The sequence below is a fragment of the Podarcis bocagei genome (assembly GCF_964188305.1).
Source record: "Podarcis bocagei genome assembly, chromosome: 4".
Classification (NCBI taxonomy): Eukaryota; Metazoa; Chordata; class Lepidosauria; order Squamata; family Lacertidae; genus Podarcis; species Podarcis bocagei.
This window is the reverse complement of record NC_138128.1, coordinates 36,013,514-36,037,319: the sequence shown is the minus strand read 5'-3', so window position 1 is coordinate 36,037,319 and position 23,806 is coordinate 36,013,514. Positions and strand designations below refer to the sequence as shown.

Genomic DNA, 23,806 nt, shown 5'->3' with positions numbered 1-23,806 from the left:
CTTTAGAATAAACAGCTTGAAGCCCTTGCAAGGTCAAAGTCGGTCCTTTCTGCTTCCCCATCTATCAAATGAAGACATGTTCACCAGCAAGCAATGGCCAGCCTACTGAAGGTGCGTAAGTATATGAAGTGGTCCTCGCCTGACTTATTTCAAGTGAAATATATTCTTCATCACCCATCAAGGTCATGATCTGATATATAAATAGTCAACATGGTGCCCTCGATTTCACCTTTCACCAGCCCGGCTAGCATGCCCAGTGTTCAGGAATGATGGGAGTAGAAGTTCAACAGCTAGTAATCACCTAGCTCTGTTACCTCAGCTGAAGGGATACAAACTGGTCATATGACTAAAACTGCCTCTGTTCATGAGTTCATGGAAGCCTTCCAGAGCTATGGATATATGATCATTCTTATCTTCGTATAGAATCATAACAGATCTAGCTGGTGCTTTTTTTCTTTAAAAAAATGTTTAGGGGTAATTTCATTTCCCTACTCATATTGAAATACTGCCCCTCAATGAGGCCAAACGTAGATTCACAGAATGTTTAGGGGTATGCGTACCCCTGAGTCCCCGCAGAAAAAAGCACCGAATCTAGCACAAACAGAACAAAACACTGATCTGTACAAAATTTTATTCTGATTTGACAGTTCTCATTTGCCCGGTGTAGTGTGCTCTCTAGGTGCATTTAACGGTGTCCTCAAACAAACAGGTAAGTTAACAAATACCATCTAAGTGTGTTGCGTTACACAGGTTAGCTCAGCAGTAAATGTCATTACTTTTCAAGGGGTCTTACTCTCCAGTAACGGGCAACAGGGATGCAGCAGAAAGTAAATGACAGAAAGAATGTTTTATGCCTGACGCAAGAGTGAAATGAAAAAACATTTCCGTCATGACTTAGAGAAGAGAAACTCTACTAGAGTCATACCCGTTGCTTCTAAGAAAGCCACAAACCAGCCTGTTAGCATGCAAGACTCTGTACGCGTTAATACCACATATCCAACCACTCAGAGACTTCGGCGGTGAGAAAACGGTTTTACATCATAGAGACGAAGAGGCTATGCAATTAAGACAGCTAGTTTTTAAAAGGCACTGACAATGGTTTTTGTCCTTTCCTGATGCAAGCTCTGATTCAACTATCGAACAAGTTGCTTCCAACTTGTATACAAGGTTAGTGTATGTTATAATTAATTGAGTTCTATAGGACTATACCGAAATAGCAGGAGCTTAATTAGTTTTATCCCTATTTCTGCAGAAATATTTTCTGTGGAGTAGCTTCCTGGTATAGTAACACGCATAATTTCATGTATTTTGAGATTATTCTTCCAGTGCCGACAAAGCTCAGCAGGGTAGCTCAGGCCTTACATGTAAATAGTTCCAGGGTCAAGCCATGGCATCTTCAATTTGAGTAGGAGGTGATGAGAAAGACGTTTCTGTCTGAGTCCCTGGGAGCTGCTGCCAGTCAGAACAGACAATATTGGGATAGATGGACAAATAGTCTGACCTGGTTTAAGGCAGCTTCCTATGTAAATCCAACTTGTCATTTACACACTAAGATTAAAACAAGTAGTCTTGGGCACCTGAAAGGCTAACACATTTATTATGGCATAAACTTTCCTGGACTGTAAACATCAGGTGCATTTAGTGTTTTCCTGATACATAAATATCTTCTTCACCCTGTGCCAGAGATAGGCAATATGGTGCCCTCCTGATATCGTTAGACTCCAGTGCCCATCAGCATCAGCGACCATGGCCAATGGTCAGGGATGATGGGATTTGTAGTCAAACAGCATCAGGAGGGCATCTTCTTGGTGGCTGCTCCCAGACTTTCAATAGATTTTATAGATAGTATAGTTTTAATTCTATCAATGCTTCATTGTGTTTTAATTATTGTGTTTTCTGTATTTTTAGCAGTTCTTTTTTTTTTTTATCTGTAAGCTGGCTTTAGTCCCATCAGGGGAAAAGGAATCAGAGGAGAATCTGGCAAGGTATGTTTAAGTTTCTGAAGCTTATCGCTTTGTGATAAAGAGATGGGTTTCCCCTCTCCAGGAACGATGCAAAATTTTACCTCAGATAGTACTAATGCTATGACATTTGCCTGCAGAGCTCCTGCTGAACTAGCATTCTGAAAAGTTGGAAGCATCAGATAGAACTGCCATCAGCTATCAGATTAAATGTTTCCTATGGCATCCAGATAATCAAGGTTATGTTAGACTGAACATTTCCTTGTGAGCAACTGCAATCAGATAAGGTAGGTAAACATGCGTTCTTCTTTTACATTTTGCTCCACTGAAGGCTGAGCAAAAATACAAACTACATTTCACACTTAATAATAATAATTATTTTATTAATTGCACCTGCCCATCTGACTAGGGGCTGAATCTACACACAGGAAAAACACTATAAATAAGTTACAAATTACCGGTAAATCATAACGAAAGGAAAAAAACTTTATGTAAAATTGCATAGACAATGTTTTTAGCTCTACAGCGCCATCTGGTGTCACATGTTTATGACACAGTTTTTGTATTGTAAGACGAGTAATGTAGCTGAGTCCTGGGTTGTCCCAGCCATTCATAGCAGAATGGTGCTGAAAAGCTTCCCCTTCATAAGCAGTTTAATAACAGGCTTCTGAATCAGATCGGACCATATATTTTTCATAACCTATTTTGCTTGGTTCTTGCTTTACTCCTACTTGCATGGTAGTGTATACATCTATGTACTGTGCAACTTTCATTAATACTAACATGTCCTGTTTTAGGAACTTCCCATACTTGAGGGTCAAACTAGACAATACATAAGACATGCATAAACTACAATCAAACCTCAGTCGCCAAACGTAATCTATTCTGGAAGCCCGTTCAGCTTCCAAAATGTTTGAGAACTGAGGTGTGGCTTCCGATTGGTTGCAGGAGCTTCCTGCACTCAAACGGAAGCCACATCGGACGTTCAGCTTCAGAAAAGCGTTCGAAAAGCAGAGCGTTTACTTCCAGGTTTTTGGCACTCAGGAGCCGAAATGTTCCAAAATGGAGGCAGACGGGATCTGAGATTTGATTGTATCGCTCTACTCTTATAAACACACAAAAACATACACATACCAGCACCCACGACATACATTTAAAGCACTATAATAGCACTCTAATACTGTAGTTTGCTAAGGGTGCTGAGAGTGGTTAGGATTCTGCTATTCCTCCTCACAGAGCTACAATTAGAGTTCCCTTGGAAAACTGATTGTGAAACCATCCAGGGAATTGTAGGTGTGTGGGGGAATAAAGTTCTCCTAACACAGTGTTTCTTCACTGTTGTTGGACTACAACTCCCATCATTCCTGACCACTGGTCCTGCTAGCTAGGGATGACAGCAGTTGTAGTCCAACAACAGCTGGAGAGCCAAGCTGGAGAAACACTGTCCTAACAACTCTCAATACCCCTTACAAACTACATCTCCCATTATTATTCGGGGGAAGCCATGCCTGTAAAAAGTGGTATTGTAGTACTTTAAATGTATGGTGCGGATGTGACAGAGACAAAGTCAGGCAACATCAGAGCAAGACTGGTGGAAACTGGAGGAAGGGACTGCCCAGAGGCTGAATGTCATTGCCACATTCAAAATCACTCTCACCAGCTGCTTTTTCTCGCCCACGGGGGGGATATGCAAAGTCACTGTATTTTTTCTCTGTGAGAAGAAAATTTACTTGGAAAGCAGATAAATGATATGAGGGGGGAAGGAGTCAAGCAGTCAATCCTCTGCTAAAACGGGCAGCCCCTTTCAGTAAAAAGACAAATCAAAACACAAAACAGTTCACACATCCCACAAGTATCAACTGTAGTCAGCTACAGGTGGAATTTTGGGACCATGGCACCTCACCCCAAAACGCCTTAGTTCAATTGCCAGGCCCAGACACAGATCATAAACCGCCCTGAGGTATACAGTGGTATACAAATTTGACTAATAATAATAGGAATGGATCTAAATACAGTGGCGTAGTGTGGGTTGTCAGCACCCGGGGCAAGGCGAGTAATTTGCGCCCCTTAACCCGTGGATTTGCGCCCCCTAACCCATGGATTTGCGCCCCCTAACCCTAACCCCCAGATGTTGCGCCCGGTGCGGCCGGCACCCCCTGCACCCCCCACGCTACGCCACTGTCTAAATAATCCAGTTGCTGTTGTTAGAACAAATAATCAAGCTTTAATTATTTCTGCATTCCATTTTTGCTACTTATTTTTAAAATATCTCTTTACAGAAAACTGTCATAATGGCGAACTGCAGTGGCAGGATTGAGCAGGGCATAGTTACTTTTGAAATTATTCTTTACAGCCCACTCACCTTTTTCGGAGTCATATTTAATACAGTTGCCTTGTGGGTTTTCTGCTTCAAACTGGGCAAATGGACAGAGACCAGAGTTTACATGATCAATTTAGCCCTGGCAGACTACACGCTGGTCCTTATCTTACCATTCATCATGTACTTTCACTACAACAACTGGCCTGTCGATGACTTTTGCTGTGTCATATTCGGAATCAGTAGCATGAACATGCCAATGAGCATAGGCATCATCATGCTAATAGCGGTTGATCGGTACCTTGCAATCAAACATCCCCTGAAAGCCAAAGTAATCAGGTCTCCACGGAAGGCAGCTCTTTTCTGCTTATTTGTTTGGCTCTGTTGCTTGCTTTATACAATCCCATTCAGTCTCTCGTTGAAAGGAGAGTTTTGTTTTCATAAACTTTCTAAGGAGAACGAAGCTCTTACCCTGGTCAGATTAATCGTTTTCTTTTTCATACCACTGGTTATATTGTTGTTTTGTTCCATACAAGTCATCCGATGCCTCAGGAAGAAACATAATGCTGGTCCTCATGAAGAAAAGCTAACCCAGAAAGCCATCTGGGTGGTCTCAATCAACCTGGCCACCTTCATTATATGTTTCCTGCCTTTCCACTTGAGTTTACTGTTTAGCTACTTAGCAAAAGCATTTGAAGTTGCTGACTGCGAGGTGTGGCAAGCCATCACCAATACCATACACGCAACTGCGTTAATGACCAAGCTAAATTGCTGCTTGGATGCCGTGTGCTATTACATGGTTGCTAAGGAATTCCAGGAAGCTGCAGCACTCTTGCCTCCCTTCAACGCAATGCATTCCAGGTCCAACTTAACTCAAGATTCACAGCTGCAAAGCAAAACACCCGAAAATTCACAACTGCAAAGTTTAAACAGCTGAAATCACAACGTCATTTTAAGATGCATCTAGTCTCACCTTTGGAGCACTATGTCCAATCAATTGAAACATCGCCTTTTGAACGCTATGTCGAACGAAGCCCCACAGACTATTCAAGACCAGTAAACAAATTGGATATCATGTTAATTTTAGTTGATACGTTTTAAACCGATGCTGCTCCCTTGAATTTTCGCCGATGGAGATCAGTGTGCTGGTTTAACATCTCTTGCTGAAACGGCAGATTATGTTCTGGATCCATACTTCTTGCGGAAAGATACATATCCCTGTATCTAAGATGGTATTTTTCATGTTGAAATCCTGTCTTTATACTCAGGCCTTCCTCAGCTGAATTAGTGCTTGTAGTTTGATACAGCTTACAATGATGGATTTGTATTATGCATTGTAAGTTTGTTTTATGATTGATATACATTTGGTTGCAGAGTGCATATACTATATTAAGAGCTTTACCTTTTAAAATAAATAAATGCTGGTTTTTGCATGATGTGCAATATAGTTTTTATATAGAAGCATTGCGCAGTGGTTAGAGTGTTGGACTAGAACTAGGAGATCAGAGTTCAAATCCCCACTCTACTGTGACGCTAACTTTCAGCCACTCACTGTCTCTCAGGCCCCCACCTGCTCTATACATTTAAAGCAGCATCATACCTCTTTAAATATATATGACTTTGCCCAAAGAATCCTTGGAAGTGTAGTTTGTTAAAGGAGACCCCTATTCCCCCCATGGAACTACAATTCCCAAAATTCCCTGGGAAGAGGTATTGTTAAACCACTCTGAGAATTGTAACTGTGTGAGGGGAATAGGGGTCTCTCAAGTGGCGCTGTGGTCTAAACCACTGAGCCGGGGGCTTGCCGATTGGAAGGTCGGTGGTTTGAATCCCCGTGATGGGGTGAGCTCCCGTTGCTCGGTCCCAGCGCCTGCCAACCTAGCAGTTCGAAAGCACGTCAAAGTGCAAGTAGATAAATAGGTACCACTCAGGCGGGAAGGTAAACGGCATTTCTGTGCACTGCTCTGGTTTCGCCAGAAGTGGCTTAGTCATGCTGGCCACATGACCCGGAAAAACTGTCTGCGCACAAACGTTGGCTCCCTCAGCCAGTAAAGCGAGATGAGCGCCGCAACCCCAGAGTCATTCGCGACTGGACGTAACTGTCAGGGATCCTTTACCTTTGCCTTTTAATAATTCTCAACACCCTTAACAAACTACACTGCCCAGGATACTTTAGGGGGGGGGACCATGGCTGTTTAAACTGGCATTATGATACTGCTTCAAATGTATAGTGCAAATGAGGCCTCAGTCTAACCTACCTCACAGGGACGTTGTGCAGATAAAATTGGGAAAGGCAAGTTTGATTGCAAAATTGAGCTCTTTGGGGTCAAGGTGAGATATAAATGTAACACATAAATACATTTCTTTTTTATACACAAAAAGGAATTGTCTGTCAGTTAAAGGGTCAATTCATTACACACACACACACACACACACACACACACACACACACTCATTTTGACTCAAGAAAATCACCATTTAATCGGGACAAATAAACACAGTAAATGGACAAAAGTAAAAAGATTCACAAAATGTTTAGTGGTATGTGTACCCCCAGAGAAAAGCTGTGTGTGTGTGTGTGTGTGTGTGTGTGTGTGTGTGTGTGTGTGTGTGTGTTAACATACAAATAGTGATGTGCTTATTCTAGAAGGTTATTTAGAAATGCACATATTATTTGCATAACATACATGGTTATTTTCCTGCTAATGTTAAGTCTTGAAGCACAGTTCCTGGCAGCCAGGCTGCAGGATAACCACAAGCCTGGCAGACTGAGCTATGTGGTTTAAGGGTGCTATGATGCTCCAAGTTGGGTTGCACCTCAATAGCTATTCTCAGAAACAGAAGTAGAACCTTCCATATGCAGTGAACACAGGAAGCTGCCCTGCACTGAGTCAGACCATTGCTCTACCCAGCTCCATATTGTCTACACCGACTAGCAATGGCTCTCTCAGGGTTCAGGCAGAGGGTTTCTCCCAGTCCTACCTGCCAGGGATTCTACCTGGGACCTTTGCATGCAAAGCAGATGTTCTACTACTGAGCTGCAGCTCAAATGCTCTTATTCAGGGTTCTTGCTAGCCAGCCATGCCCTTTTCAGCATACTGCATCTAGTTCCTTCCCTCTCCCCTGGTTGCCATCTCCCCTCCCACCTTCCAGCAGTCAGTCCGCATTCTGTGACCAGGAAGCATGAACACAGGCCTGATTGGGCTGTTTAGGGGGTTTCTTCCACCTGATGAATTTTTTCCCCTAAAGTAGGGGGGGGTTAGTAAGTGTACTTCTGCAACCCTTAGGGTCCCCCCAAGCCTCTTGATAGCAATACCACCCTCTTGTGTGTGGACAATGCCATTCTGGCTGCATAACTTAGAAAAGGAGTTCATTAGTGATATGTAGGACCAACTGGTACCTGCTGCAACAAAATGTTGCAGTTGGCAAGTGCTCCTGTTCAGGTTTCCAGCCACTCCCCATCATTCCATTCCTCCTCCTTCTTGTCCCCCCAGCAGAGGCACCAACTTGCAAGGGGGGCTTCAATGGCTGGAGTAGGAGGGGAAGGAGCCAACCACTGGAGCTGTCCTGCAATCAGCTCCATGCTTTTTGAACATTGGGGGACCCAGCTCCTACTCCAAAAATATAGGGGGGGCCAAAAGGGCTCAACCCCCAGGAACTGGCACTCCTGCCCCCCCCCAGGCATTTCATTTTCCCCTCCAGCAGTCAATCAATGTCGTCTAGCCACTGAACATACTGTACCTTTCTGTGTTTAAAACGAGGTTTTTTTATTAAGAAATTAAAATTAGGGGGTCGTCTTATACATGGATAGTGCATAGGGGGGACGTGGGATTGGTTCCTTTCGTGAGCCGGATATTATCAGCGGCTATTGTGCGTGTTATTGGTGGGACAGACAATCGGTGGCTTTTGCAATGTGTGTGAGTGTCACCATCAGTTAGGCAGGTGAGCGATTTTTGGCAATTCCCCCCCCCCAAAAAAAATGCTCAACAACTCTGCCCCTCCCCAAAAAAGCTCAACAACTATGGGCAATCTCCCCCCATTTTCTTAATTTGGAGTCCCCAAAAATAGTGATATACTGGAAAAATACGGTGGAAAAATACGGTGCTCAGTCTTTACCGAGTTGCTTGTTTTTGTTTTTAAAAGCACCCTTTGGGGGTTCCAACCCCCCGATAAAAAAATATTTTTGTACTTCTGCAAAGAGACGGCAGGTGGCTTGTATGACATTTCTCTGTGGAACCCATATCTAAAAAAGATGAGCACCTTATTCTGAATGAAAACAGGTCGCTCTGTTCCTATCTGTATTCCCCATTCTACACCCCTTCTCTTATAGATGTTTACTTTTCCTTGAAATATATTTCAATACTTAATCGGGGTCATGTGAACAATGAAGTATTTGCTGTGATGGATTTTTTTATTGGATTCAGCTGAGTCATAGCCATCAATGGGGGGGGGGGGCTCTGAGAAATGTGCCGTCGGAAACAAAGCCTTGGTTTAAAAGATGGGAGATCTCCGACACGTCTTGTCAGCGTTGCAGAGTTTCATTGCAAGCACGCTGCTTCAGCCACAGATTGCCATGGGGAAAAGTGGAGGCCACCAAGTGAAACCACGTTTCCAATTGCATCCAGCTAATCAGGCCTGCTGCTGTATTGAATCGCAGCTCCTAGTTCAATTTACTAACTATATTAAGGACAACAAGCAAATAACAAAGTGATGTGTCTCCATAAATAGTTCATTAAGAGACGAGGTGGTTCTGGTCCCATTGAAAGAGGTTATTAGATCCCTTCCCTAGACCCAGGTGGTTGTAGAAACTGTCAGCCATTTGCATAGCTGTCAACTTTTCCCTTTTCTTGCGAGGAATCCTATTCGGAATAAGGGAATTTCCCTTAAAAAAAGGAAAACGTTGACAGCTACAGCCATTTGCCACCATCCCTTTTTGTTTGTATGTTTCAAAGGATGACAAAGGGGTGCATTTTCCTTCAAGAATCAGGCATTTCGTCCTCCTGACTGAGTTTACTGTTGGTTTTTGAGCTTCAATTGTTTTTTATTTTACTGTGGCTGGTTTTATTGCTGTTTTGTAAGATGGTGTTTTCGAAAGCTTTACATTTAAAACAAAACAACCACTTTGGGTGTATGTGCCTTGAAACAACTGATCACGAACATGTGTTAAAACGTATGAAATAAACAATTTATTATACACTTTGACTCTCTTCTATCCTGTTTACCGCCTCTGAAGACAGAAAAGAATGATAAATGGGATGTGCATATTCAACTGCTTGCTGGTCACTTTTGCTTGCTGGTGTGGCCTACCTCAGGAATAAAATGAAGGCAAAGGGAAGACCATGTAACATGACACTGAGCTCCTTGGAAGGACAGTACCAAAATGCAATAATAAATATCATCTGCACTGTACACACAAGTAAATACAAGAGCAATTTAAATATGCTTTAATGTGCGAAAACACCCTGAAAGTTGAATTTTATGCACTTATCTGAGAATAAGTGCTAATGAACACAATGAGACTCACTTCTTAATAAAGACGGATAGGTTTGTGTTGTTAGCTAATGATTCTGTTGGGCTATATGAGTTGCTCAAGTGAACAGGGGTCTAACAACACCGACCACTTTACAATCAAATCAAGATATATTGATCAACCAAAATAAAGGCAGTAGCCAAAAAAATGAACAAACAGATTTCAGCAAGCAAGCAAAAGTAGCAAGAACAGCACGTGTAATAAAAGACATATACAGTGGTACCTCAGGTTACATACGCTTCAGGTTACATACACTTCAGGTTACGGACTCCGCTAACCCAGAAATAGTGCTTCAGGTTAAGAACTTTGCTTCAGGATGAGAACAGAAATCGTGCTCCGGCGGCGTGGCGGCAGCAGGAGGCCCCATTAGCTAAAGTGGTGCTTCAGGTTAAGAACAGTTTCAGGTTAAGTACGGACCTCCGGAACGAATTAAGTACTTAACCCGAGGTACCACTGTAATACATAAAACTGAAGTTTGTTGTTTTTTTACAATTGAGCAGTATATATTTTTTTATGAAATTAATTAAATGATTAAGTATAGAAATACATGGGGTTACATCATACGCTTGAGTTTATTATGCCAAGCTTAGACTTCTTCTTTGGTGCAACAGGAAATGCAATTAAAGCTAAGCTACAACAGAGACTCAGTTCCAAGGCATTGTAGTTAGCAGGAAGTCAGCCAACCACACTTCAGAGAAGAAAGCAGTTAAGCGCTAGGAGCCTGCAGCTTGCTAACTTCCACTTTGGGATCCTGATTCCTGGCCAGCATTAAATTGAAGGTGCCTTTTGAATGCTGGAAGAAAGATTTTCTTGCAAGGATTTATTGTCGGCTTTGTTTACCTCCCTACTCTTCCTCCAGCTTCGTTACTGCTAGTTCACCACAAAGAATAATAGAATTGTAGAGTTGGGACCATGAAAGTCATTTAGTCCAGCCCCCTGCAATGCAGGAAAATTTCAGCCAGTGTGGGGCTCGAACCCACGACCCTCACATTAAGAATCTCATGCTCTTCTGACTGTGCTATCCGTGAGCCTGTTGGTGTTAGTGGCTACAGAAAAAGGAGTAATCACACAGGTGACTGACCTTGGATCACTAGCAGCCAAGCCTTATTTCAAGACTGGGTAAGGGGAAAAGAGAATCTGGAAGAACTTTTCTATTATTATTATTTTTTTTTAAAGGCCTTGAAGAGAGATGTCTGGAACAGGAAGCAACCCGTACAGTTCACCATTCCTTTTGTGTGGTTGAGACATCATAGGCTGTTGTCATCCACGCAAAAATGTGTGAACAAGTTCTTTTTAAAATACAGTACATGGGTCTGGATTGAACTAGCAGGTCCCACTAGCCACACTGTTAAGTTGTGGGTAGACATAGCAGATGACGCAGAAATTTCTCCAAAGCAGCTCTTTATTTGTAAGCTGGAACAGAACTGAACAGCAAACAGCTCAGCCGGCCTGCTTTTATAGGCAGCCGGCTGTCAACATTGTAGCAACAACAACCCAGGGTTTCCCGCCTAAAGTAACTGACGTGGACCTGAGTGAAAACTACATAGATGAAACTCCTTTTGGCCAGGGTGAGAACTTCAATACATAACACACACAAGGCCTTCTGCTAGGGGAGAGGGGAGAGACTCCATCAGGCAAAGCCTCCTTACCCTCTGCTTCTCAATGTGTATTGTATTGTTTTATGTACTGTGGCTTGCCGTTGTTTTATTGATTATAGTTTAGATATTATTGTAACTGTTGAGTGGATTTCTGTTTAACTTTTATATGTTATTATTATTTTATACTATACTAATTGATTGTTCAATGTTACTATTTTGATGTAGGCTGCCTATTTTAAAGTTATGTTTTATTATCACATTTTTGTATTGCATTAGATTGTTATAAGATGTACATTTTTTGTTTCTTCAGCTTGTAAACCGCCTTGAGTATTGTAAGATAGAAAGGCGGTATACAAATTAAAAATAATGATGATGATGATGCTAGCACAAAGGGACTTCCCACTCTGTCCTCCTCATGCGTATACACACACACACACACACACACACACACACACACACACACACACACACCATTGCCTCTGGGAGGATTGTTCCACTATGTATACAATCTCAAAGCTACAGTGGTACCTCAGTTAAGAACTTAATTCGTTCTGGAGGTCCGTTCTTAACCTGAAACTGTTCTTAACCTGAGGTACCACTTTAGCTAATGGGGCCTCCCGCTGCCGCCGCCCGATTTCTGTTCTCATCCTAAAGCAAAGTTCTTAACCTGAGGTACTATTTCTGGGTTAGCGGAGTCTGTAACATGAAGCGTCTGTAACCCGAGGTACCACTGTACATTGAATGCCTCCCATGATCAGCTAGTTCATAGCATCATAGAATTATAGAGCTGAAAGAATTATATATAGAATTATAGAGCTGAAATTATAGAGCTGATCATGAGGATCATTAGTCTAACACCTCATGCAATGCGGGAATCTTTTGCCCAGTGTGGGTCTCAAACCCACAACCGTGGGATTAAGAATCTCATGCTCCTAGTTACTATTTATTAGTTGCTTTATAAAATACATACGTTAGCTAACCTACAATAAGGTGCATTTTATCAATGCCACAAGGATTCAGACGACCAGTTTTGTCCTAGCAAGTGATGGCTCGCTGTCGCCATTTCATCTAGTTAAGACAGAAATAATGAATCAGCTGCCTGCTTACCTGCCAATCCCATCCAAAACTGTCAGATTACTTGTGCTGGTGCTACATCAATATGGCCACTCAGGTGAAATTCTGCTCCTCCCTCCCATCCATCCACCAGCTCTGTCATATCCAGGGCTGCCCAAGACACTCTACTGCCTGAGGTGAACCAAAAAAATAGTGTGCACCACTGGGAACTGAAGTTTGATAAGGGTGCTGGGTCAGAGCATGGATAGGGAATATCAAGCCTCTCTGTGGGGGCTCAGACCTGCTTTGCACCCTCCTTGCGTTTTTTTTACTGACTGAAATTTGTCTTTGGATGGAGAGACTTTAAGGTGGTAGTGGAAGAGCATTCCTCTTTCTCCCTTCCCTCTCCCCCCGCCCCCCCCCAAACATGCCTCCTCTTTCGATTCTGCAGACTGACCTCTCTCTTGCATTTGCGCCATAGCTTACTGGCTGCAGACTGAAGCTGTTCTCTTGCAAAGCTGGGAACCTGCCCGTCAGGAGAAAACTGCACACATAGGTAGAATGGAACTTGCTCAGAGCCAGGGGTGCCAACTTCAATAAAATATTGGAGTGGTCCCCTCCTGCATAATCAATCACATGACATGGTGTGCACACACCATTTGAATGGCGGTGCCCATCAACTTTTAGAGAAACACCCCAAAAATATTTTATTGGGGGGAGGTCCAAAGTCCCCTTGGCCCCTAGGAGTTGGCTCCTCTGACCGGGACTCTGTGTGTTAGTAGAAAGGAAAGGAAGGAAAATGAATATGGCATGAAATGGGAAGGAGAAATGCCATGGTGAAGCAAGGGGCACTAAATGGAGAAGAAAAATTGGGGGGTCGGGCAGGAGGAGAGGGAAAGCAGGGAAGTCAAAAAGCAAGGAGGATGAACTGGAGGGAATGCAGGGAAGCCAGGAAGCAAGGAGAATATTTTTTATTTATTTCCTTACTTACTTCTTATCTGCCCTTCACCCTAAGGTCCCAGTGCAGCTTTGCAGCATTAAAAACAATATTAAGACAGTTTGGACTAGATGGGCTATTGCTCATGGGTAGGCAAACTAAGGGGGCTGGATCTGGCCCAATCGCCTTCTAAATCCGGCCCGCGGACGGTCCGGGAATCAGTGTGTTTTTACATGAGTAGAATGTGTCCTCTTATTTAAGATGCACCTCTAGGTTATTTGTGGGGCATAAGAATTCATTCATTTCCCCTCAAAAAATATATTCCGCCCCCCCACAAAGTTTGAGGGACAGTGGACCGGCCCCCTGCTGAAAAAGTTTGCTGACCCCTGGGCTTGATCCAGCTGACTGTTCTTATGTTCTTATTGAGATACTGCGCTGTATTTTGCAACAGACCACACAACTTCGAATGCATTCCCTTGACTAAGCATTATTTAACAGCAGAAAAACAGCAGATGACTTATTAGTCATGAAAAAAATTGTGTTTGCAGAAAAGGCTATATACACGTAAATAGATAAAGATCTAACTGACAAAGATATAGTCTTAAAATTTTCCCACTGTGCCTACGAATTCTGAGAAAACTAACTTCAAAATTAAGATACTAAACTTTTCAAGATATGATTTCAAGACAACTTTTCAAGAGCGGAACAGCTGGTTCACAGGAAAAACAGGCTGTGAGAACAAGATTTTCAAAAGAGGAGGCTGAGTAGCTTACCACATTGAGTTGAAAAGAAAACAAACCTACGGCAAGAATACTCCGAGCTCAACCAAAAGATCCCAGACTTGTTCAAGTTGACTACTTGGAACTCTTGAGTGGTAAGTTCTGCTGTGTGGAGACATTGTCTTTGTGCTTTTAATCTGATAGTTTCTCTCTGCTGCAGCTGATCACCACTCAGATTTGCAAAGTCTTTGCTTCCAGGGTTCACATCTGCATATTTCTTTAACAGCTGCCAGATCAGAAGCAAAGACTGAGTTTACACAGCAGTGGATTGCAGCCTGCCAGAAAGGTTGTCCTCAGGCTTTTCAGCAGGCTAGAATCCACTACTGTCTGTAAACTCAGGCTTTTCTTTCTAATCTAGCAGCTATTAAAAATATGCAGTTGGGAAGCAAATAGTGTGAAAATCAAAAATGTGGGTGGCTTGTTTATCTTCCCCTTTTTAATCTCATGATGGGACAATTTTCTTCATTTGTGAGATGGTGAAGTCCTTAAATAAGACTCTGCAAGGTCAACCTTACACATTATTTGTTATGTACATAATTTATATGCTATCTTGTTATTCTAATTTAATCACTAGATAAGGACAATCACTTTGCGTAGTGGGAATAGAACAGAATGTTCTAATAGATGCTCATTCATTGGTTTCAAAACTGGCAAGCAATGGTTGGCTTCAGTGTTATGGACTAGCTGTAGTTTCCAAACTGTCTGCAGAGTAGCCGAAGTTTGAAGTTACCAGGGCATGGATCAGTGTGACTAGTCTCCCTCTGTCTACAGTCAGCACATCAGCCTCAGCGGATAAAAGGTCCTTTGTGACACCAAATCTAGTTGAGTTTCAAGAGATTGTCATACAGGACTCCTTGACTACATTATAGTGGCAACATGATTATAACTGTAAACTGTGTTGGCACTAACTCAATGCAGCTAGCTGCAAGTATGATTGCAGACCCTTCTGGTTCAGGCTGGTTATGATAGATGCCAACTCCCTGGGGCCCTAGGTGCCAGAGCACCCACAAAATTCCCTATGAAGGGGCCAGGCACTCACAAATTTCAGTGCCAGGGCCATGCATGCTGTATGGCACCCACAGTCTCAGGCACCTATGGTTGTGGAGCCAAGCTGGCACTCCTGCTAGAATATAACCATGCCAGGGGGGAAAAGAGATCTCCAGTTATAATTGATCAGGACTACATGGGTATCTACTGCTATATGAGGATAAATAATACTGATATACTTTTATGGGGCTGCTGTCATAATTTATATGACAGTGCTGCTTACATATTTAAATAAGCGTACATATTTAAATAAGCAAAATATTTGGAATGCAAAACTCTGTAGAAGTATGAAAGATTATTATTAACAGCTTGAATGCTGGCATTACAGAAATATTATTGTTAATGTTATTTATAAAATTTGTGCACTTCCTTTCATCTGTAGATCCCAGGGTGGATCACAGCATTAAAATACAAGATAAAAACACAAAACACACAATAAAAACGGTAACAACCCAATAACCCCATTCTCCACACCCCTTCCCACTAACACATCCCAAAGTGCACAGGATGTTAAACAGCCAAAGGCCCTGTTGAAGAGGAACGTTTTTGCCTGGCCACTAAAGGTATATAATAACTATAGCATGTTTCTTTTACAGCACCAGTATGGAAATGACCCAAGAAGTGAGTCAGGAATTGAACTGCAACACCACTAGCAGTCAAGAGATATTTCTCACTCAAGCACTTATTTATATCCCCATTTTCTGCTTTGGAGTCATCCTGAATGCCTTGGCCTTGAAGATATTCTGTTGCACTCTGAGCAAGTGGACTGAAACGAGAGTATACATGACAAACTTAGCCATTGCAGATTTTTTGTTGCTTTTTACTTTGCCTTTCAAGATGGCTTATAAGACGATCCATGTGACTACACTGTGTTTGGTCTTTGAGTCTGCATACTTCATTAACAGGTATATGAGCATCTTCCTTATCACCATCACAGCAGTTGATCGATACATTGCCATAAAATATCCCCTCAAAGCAAGGCATATACGGTCCCCTCTGAAGTCAGCTGTTATCTCTGGGTTTCTCTGGGCCTTGATGATCAGCATTGGATATGTAACTAAAAAATTTGAGAAACGAGCTTCATCAGGGACTTGCTTTAGAAGGATTTCCAGAGAACCATCAATGTATGTATTTGCATCTGTCATTTGGGGATTTTTTATACCATTAACTATTTTTAGTTTCTGTTCCATTCAAATCACAAAGAAACTCATGAAGAAGAAGAAAACAAACCCATATGAAGAAAAGCGCATCCAGAAAGCAATCAATATTATTTTTGCAAATATGAGCGTATTTGTCATATGCTTCTTACCTATTCATCTTGCATACTTAATTCGGTCCATAGCTGACTTAGCTGAGGCCAGCTGCACTAAGATAGAAAAAATTGACAACTTTACAAACCTTGCAGGAATTATTGCCAACACCAACTGCTGTTTGGATGCCATTTGCTATTACTTTGTGAACAAGGAATTCCAGGAAGCTTCCATGAAACTAAAAACCAAATATCTAACACAACAGAAACAAGGCACTGAAGATCAAGACCTAAAGACTGCATGCCCAGATATACGTAATGGTGACAAGTGCACTACCACTCAAAATGCTGTTTTTTCTGTCCCCCAAAGTGCTCCAACAAATAATGTGCCATTATTACTGCTTCAACGCAGCTCTTCTCAATTACTTCTCAATACAGTGGTACCTTGCTCCCACCCAGGTGGGTCAGAGCAAGGAAGTTGCGCCGCAGACTTGTGCCGCTGCCCTTGGCTACACGGTGCGTGCGGGGCTGCCGGCTGCCGCCATGCCAATGAAGAGCCGGTTCCCCATCCGCAGGACGCTGCAGTACCTGAGCCAGGGCAACATCATCTTCAAGGACGCCATGAAGGTGATGACGGTGAACTACAACATGAGGGGGCCTCTCAGCAAAGGAGCCAGAAAATTTGCGTTTTTCAACATACCTCAGATTCAGTACAAAAACCCTTGGCTTCAGATTGTGATGTTTAAGAACATGAAACCACCGCCATGCTTAAAATTCTATTTAGATACTGGAGAGCAAGTCCTGGTTGATGTGGAAGAGAAGACTAACAAAGAGATCGCAGAACATGTTAAGAAAGTTCTTGGTAAAAGCGAGGAGACACTGCAGGGAGAAGCACAAGAGAAAATGAAGCTACGGCATCCCACAACATTTGGCCCCCAAAAGTACCACTTGCGGCAATGTATGTTTGAAATTGGAGGCCATATTGCCTGCCCTGGTAATGTGCCATTACCAAAGGAGATGACTGGGAAATATCAAACTGCCATGAAAGAGAGTGCTGCTTCCTAAGCCAACTTTCTACAGCAGGGAGTAAAGCATTCAGACTGACAAGAAAGTGGGCATCTTAACACTGATGACAACACATTGGTCTTTTTACAAACCACCATTTAAGTAACAGAAAAATATCTGGACTTACTTAAGTAAGGATGAATCTTTTAAATAAATTCTGGAATAAAAAATAAAAAATACAGTGGTACCTCTAGTTAAGAACTTAATTTGTTCCGGTGGTCTGTTCTTAACCCGAAACTGTTCTTAACCTGAGGTACCACTTTAGCTAATGGGGCCTCCCGCTGCTGCCGTGCCGCCGCCGTGTGATTTCTGTTCTCATCCTGAAGCAAAGTTCTTAACCCGAGGTACTATTTCTGGGTTAGTGGAGTCTATAACCTGAAGCGTCTGTAACCTGAAGCATCTGTTACCCGAGGTACCACTGTACTGATAAAGTTGTGTTACCTCCACCAGCAGGGAATTTATGCGTGGGGTGCAATGTCTCTATACACAGAACACACCGTGCATCTCCCCAGAAGTCCCTCAGATATGCCATTATCCCTGCATAGAAACTCGGTCCATCTTAATGGCCAGTGTGTTTGTAAGTAGGCTAGTGGGTCACGAGCTATCTCAAGCAAACACAAGGCACTTTGTCTCCAAAGGGTGCCAGCTTGGTTGCAATGCAAGCTGACTGACTCAATCAGCAGGCTCCTGGCTTGGCACTATCAGCAAACATCCTCACTGCCAACCTGGTTCCAAAAAACCTTATAAAATTCAAGTGTCAAGACAGTGGCCTTCATTCTAAGCAACTTGTCTCATGGGAAAAGACTTTGTATCTGCCCTATATTATTTTACTAGCTCTTCTGAAAGGAACCTCCACCCTCTTCCAGAACTGGACCTCTTGTCCCTTGCATTACCAGCAGCAACTGTTCTTTTACTCTATCCGAATGCCATGACCAAAGCAATAAGTGAAGGATAAAAAAGGTAAAGGACCCCTGACAGTTAAGTCCAGTCGCAAACGACTCTGGGGTTGCGGCGCTCATCTCGCCGACCTTCCAATCGGCAAGCCCTAGGCTCAGTGGTTTAGAGCACAGTGCCACCCGCGTCCCTAAGTGAAGGATAGCAGATGTTTATTTTAGCCTGATTACGGACTCAATAAGCAATGATTTCATCCCTCAGAACAACAACTGACAGGCTCCTATAGCATTTCCAAGCCCCTTTTATATGTTGCAAACATTAACATTCCCAGAGACTAGACTGCAGTGCCGCTTTAAGAAATGGCTACCTTGAAGCCCTACCCAAAGCCGCCCGCGTCTAAAAAATGAGCCACCTTTTCAACAGGTGTCCAAACACTAGCTAAGATTTTTTTTTTCCTTATTCATTGCATTTGTATACTGTCTTTATGCCAAGGCGCCCAAGGTGGTTTACAGTTTAAAAGGACTGAAAAAAATATGATAGAACAGGCGAGGGAGAAGTCCAAATGGAGAATGTCTTTGCCTGTGTCCCTCAGTCTCCACTTCCTCCCACAGGGCAGAGGTTGTCTATCTAACTATGTAGAGATTAATTAGCATAGTAAGACAGTACTTTCGCCAAAGGTTGTAGCAAATAACCCTAGCTTACATAGTGGGATGAAGAATCAGCAGTCTGTAGGCTGAAAGTGGCCTATGGAGCCTCCTCAACCAGCATACAACAGGCCCACCTTAGACTGGAAAAGGCCCTCCTGGAGTCAATAGGAAGCCATTTTCAAGTTGAATTATGGCACTGGGGAACATTTACAGGGGATTCCAACTGAGGAGGTTGACCACAGTGGTTCAGTTAGGCATGAAAATAGCAGACCCTCCAAGTGTCTCATATTTTCCAGGGACAGGCCTGGATTTACAGAAGTCGTCCTGGTTTCTGATTTGATTCCAGAATGTCCTGCTTTCCTTATGATGGTCCTATTTTCATCAGAGAAATGTTGGAAGGTATGGAATTATGTGACCGCCGAACCAAAGAGATAAGTAACTATACAATCTTTAGAAGACATCTGAAGGCAGCCCTGTATGGGGAACTTTTTAAATGTTTAATGTTTTTATATACAGTGGTACCCCGCAAGACGAACGCCTCGCAAGACGGAAAACCCGCTAGACGAAAGGGTTTTCCGTTTTGGAGGCGCTTCGCAAAACGAATTTCCCTATGGGCTTCCTTCGCAAGACGACAGCCCATAGGGAAATCTCCGGGACAGCGGGGAAGCGCAGCGCGTCTTCCGCACTGTCCTCGGACCTCCTCCCGCCGCCGGGCATCGGAAGGAAGCTCCGATGCCGGGCGGGGGGGGAAGGTCTCCTCCCGCCGCCGGGCATCGGAAGGAAGCTCCGATGCCGGGCGGGGGGGGAACGCCTCCTCCCGCCGCCGGGCATCGGAAGGAAGCTCCGATGCCGGGCGGGGGGGGAACGCCTCCTCCCGCCGCCGGGCATCGGAAGGAAGCTCCGATGCCGGGCGGGGGGGGAACGCCTCCTCCCGCCGCCGGGCATCGGAAGGAAGCTCCGATGCCAGGCGGGGGGGGAACGCCTCCTCCCGCCGCCGGGCATCGGAACGAAGCTCCAATGCCAGGCGGCGGGGGGGGGGGAACGCCTCCTCCCGCCGCCCGGCATCGGATGGCTTTCCTGAAGACTTGGGGTGGGAGGAGGGTTTTCCTTCCCACCGCCAACATTCAGAATGCTGTTCTGAATGTTGGGGGTGGGGAGGAAAAACCCTCCTCCCACGCAAGCCCCGGGAACAGAGGGAAAGCGCTGCGCGCCTTCCCCTCTGTTCCCGTACCTGTCCTGAAGGCTTGCGGTGCGGAGAAAAGCCCTTCTCCGCACCGCCAGCCTGGCAAGCGGTTTCCCTAGGAACGCATTAATTGATTTTCAATGCATTCCTATGGGAAACCGTGCTTCGCAAGACGAAAAACTCGCAAGAAGAAAAAACTTGCGGAACGAATTAATTTCGTCTTGCGAGGCACCACTGTATGTCCGAAGCCGCCCAGAGTGGCTGGGGCAACCCAGTCAGATGGGTGGAGTATAAATAATAAAATGATGATGATGAACTAGGATGTCCCTATTTTCACTGGAGAAATGTTGAAGGGTTTGAAATAGTTGTGTGTGTGTGTGTGTTTGTGTGTGAACTGCACTTCAGTTCATAAATGTCCATGCCACAGTATATTTGTCAGTTTTTAAGTTGCCACATACCTCCTCGTTTAGTTGTCATTCAGTGTTTGTGGGAAATTCCACTTTTATTTTTAGCATCACTTGGTTTCAGTTGTACCCACACATTTAACTCTTTGTTCTCTTCAACACTTTGCTTTCAAGAGAAAAATATCACGTTAATAAGGGGATGGAAAACCGATGGCTCACTGAATGTTGTTGGAATACAACTCCAATCACCCCAGACTATAAGCCATGCTAGCTGGGGATGATGGAAGTTGGAGTCCAATAGCATCCAGAGGACTATAGGTCCTACAACCCATTTTAATGTTTATTTGTTAGTTACAGTGGTACCTCAGGTTACGAACTTAATTCTTTCCGGAGGTCCGTTCTGAACCCGAGACAGTTCTTAACCTGAGGCGCGCTTTTGCTAATGGGGCCTCCTGCTGCGTCCACACCACTGCAGCGCAATTTCCGTTCTCATCCTGGGGCAAAGTTCTCAATCTGAGGTACTACTTCCGGGTTAGCAGAGTTTGTAACCCGAGGTACAACTGTACCTGTCTATCTCCCATACTGCTTGCAACCAAAAAGGGCAAGTTATCTAACCATTATCAATGCATAACTACAGCTAGGGATTTCTTGTGTACTGTAGCCTGTCTCTTTCATGTTTTAGCTTAGATGTTATTACAAACAATAAACATTAACCTAGCAATAAATATATTTGCTTCTGCTGTTGTAAATCACTTATTTATTTATTTTAAAAACACAAGTTTTTCTGAGTAGAGCATCACTGTCAGCAGCTAACTGCTTGGTGTAAAGTTTTTTGTTTTGTTTTGCACTGGTTTTTTGTTTTGCACTTTGAGGGCACTGTTTACTGAGTAGTTTTGCGACCAGAAATTTGGAAAAGAGGAAACTAGTGGTTCTTTTTACTTTTTCATTTACTCAGGGTAAGGGAGGGAGATTGGTAACTAGTATAGTTTCTGAATAATTCTGACTGCAACAAGGAAAAACAACATTAAAGTTGCTCTACTGTGTAATTTTCCACAGAGCATAGCTACAACACCAAAGATATGCATCTCTCTGACACCATTTACATATCTTCCCCTCTTCCCACAACTAAGTACCTGGTAGTGATGGTGGAAATGCGTACTTTATCTTTTGCCACTACTACAACACCACCTTGAATTCACCATAACTTCAGAAGGGTGACATTTAAAAAAAAACACAAACAGGAACTTTGGTCTGCTTGCTTCCTCTAAAAAGAGGAAATAAAATATGTGGTGAAGAAGTTTACGGTTTGCATGCCAGTTGTTTTTCAACTTGGGTTTTCCTCAGCAGTGAATCATGAAAATGGCATTTGGCTTGTGGGGAGGGTCAAATAATGAACTCAACGACCCTATGGGAACCCTTATCTCATTTGCATTCCATTCTATTCAGGGAATTCTAAAAGTCTGATTTTAAAAGAACATGTACTAAAAAAGATTCTATATAATTATTAGAACCTTCTTTCTATGATTTGTTCTTAGTCATCCGTTTGAGCACAAACTGCTTGATGTGCACAGGTTTGTATAACACTGTAGATCCTGGTCCAACGGTTATTCTAAAAATGCTAAGCAATGTGGTGAAAGGGTTGTTTTCCAATGGTGGATATTTAAGACTGATTTGCTTGCAGATTAGATACCAGTTAAAATGCAGTTTGGCACATTTGTTTACTCACAAGGAGGGTTCTTAGACACATTTATTTCTCTAGATTTAACTGCCATAAAGCACTAGGGGCTCAAAACCCTGTGGTGCTTGACTTAAATGCAAAGCTTCAACCACAGGAGCCGCCTGCCCATTCCACCCTGCTCTTCCTCCTCTAGAGTTCTCATGGAACATGCCAAGTGGGTGTGTTCTGCCCACTAGCTCCTCATTGGCCTCATCCGGGGTCATTGTTAGGAAGGGTCAAGCTCTCTGGCTCCATGTGGCAGCATACTGATGCTCTACCACCCCACCCTTCTCTCCTTGCAGGTTCCCTGGTGCTTCCTGGCCCTGCTGCAGTTTGTGCAATTTATGGAGAATTTGCCACCAGACTGGCAGTTTGGGGGGCTCAGTGTGCCACGGCAAGCGACCCCTCTCCTTCTGGAATATTAGAATTGTAGAGTTGGAAGAGACCCCGAGGTTCACACAAACACACACACACACCGCAAGGCCAGAATCTCAGCTAAAGATGGCCATTCAACCTCTGTTTAAAAACCTCCAATGAAGGTGAATCAACCATCCTCGGAGGTCATCTGTTCCACTGTCAAACAAATATTACCATCTGAAATGTTTAGTGGGAATCTCCTTGTAATTTGAATCCATTGTTTCGAGCCCTACCCTCCGGAGCAACAGAAACAAGCTTGCTCCATCTTCCATGTGATAGCCCTTTAGATATTTGAAGATGGCTATCATATCTCCTCTCAGTCTCCTCTTTTCCAGGCTAAACATACCCAGCTCCCTCAGCCATTCCTCATAAGGCTTGGCTTCCAGATCCTTTATCACCTTGGTCGCCCTCCTCTACACGTGTTCCAGCTTGTCGATATCCCCCTTAAAATGTGGTGCCCAGAACTGGAAACGGTATTCCAGGTGAGGTCTGACCAAAGCAGAACCGAGTGATTTATAAATACTCTTCTGTGTACATCAACAGCTGGCAGCAAGGTTGGATACACCAACATTTTGTATTTTGTGTATTTGCTTTGTAAATACCTGCTCAGCTTGGTACTTTCACCTCCTCTGGACTTCTGATGGACTATACAGCAGCCTCAGTTGGGCCAGCATGCTTTGCGCCAGCTCCTTGAGCATTGGATTACCCTATTATACTGTAAAGGCTGGAAGTTTTGTATTCAGACAGTACTGTAATTGTTATCATGTTTTTGCCATCTTAGGACTTTATCTGTCGGCCTGCCAGTATTCAGAGGGCACAGCTGGTACAAAACACAGTAATATGTCCCCTGCTCAGTGTGAGCTGCCAAGAAGCACATTACACCATAACACAATATTTAACCCTCCTGACAAGGTGTGATACACACAAGGTGTGTAGCCAAGAGAATGCAAGAGATCTGTCTGTTAGATCCTTCATGAGGACAGAATTCTGAATATTTTCACCAATAAA

At 43.4% G+C, this 23,806-nt stretch overlaps 1 protein-coding gene, 1 long non-coding RNA gene and 1 pseudogene across 7 annotated transcripts in view; 2 read left to right on the top strand and 1 right to left on the bottom strand.

Annotated features, from left to right (window-relative positions):
* The window catches only part of LOC308586325, an 84,454-nt gene that overhangs the window by 39,750 nt on the left and 20,898 nt on the right, over window positions 1–23,806 (bottom strand). The window contains exon 1 of one of the 3 annotated variants that reach the window (XR_014007812.1): window positions 14,170–14,680. The exons of 1 other annotated variant lie outside the window; for it this stretch is intronic. This is a non-coding gene — a long non-coding RNA (uncharacterized lncRNA). Of the gene's footprint in view, window positions 1–14,169; window positions 14,681–23,806 lie in introns of those variants that run through there. One more of the 3 variants, XR_014007813.1, reaches the window with a different exon arrangement.
* On the top strand, window positions 665–6,780 carry LOC308586266 (G-protein coupled receptor 35-like). 3 transcript variants are annotated; one of them, XR_014007767.1, is made up of 3 exons: window positions 665–1,167; window positions 2,102–2,248; window positions 4,315–4,386. XR_014007767.1 is itself a non-coding variant. In XM_081192726.1 (3 exons), exon 3 carries the CDS (start codon window positions 4,253–4,255, stop codon window positions 5,213–5,215), a length of 963 nt encoding a protein of 320 aa, XP_081048852.1. In that variant the 5' UTR covers window positions 665–1,167; window positions 2,102–2,248; window positions 4,241–4,252; the 3' UTR covers window positions 5,216–6,780. The 3 variants fall into 3 exon arrangements, 2 of the variants coding, with proteins under 2 accessions (XP_081048852.1, XP_081048853.1); XM_081192726.1 differs by having other exon boundaries at window positions 4,241–6,780; XM_081192727.1 differs by lacking the exon at window positions 2,102–2,248 and having other exon boundaries at window positions 4,241–6,780.
* LOC308586282 (small ribosomal subunit protein mS25 pseudogene) lies at window positions 17,015–21,389 on the top strand (annotated as a pseudogene). The gene is made up of 2 exons (XR_014013496.1): window positions 17,015–19,579; window positions 20,489–21,389. The product of XR_014013496.1 is annotated as a small ribosomal subunit protein mS25 pseudogene (transcript).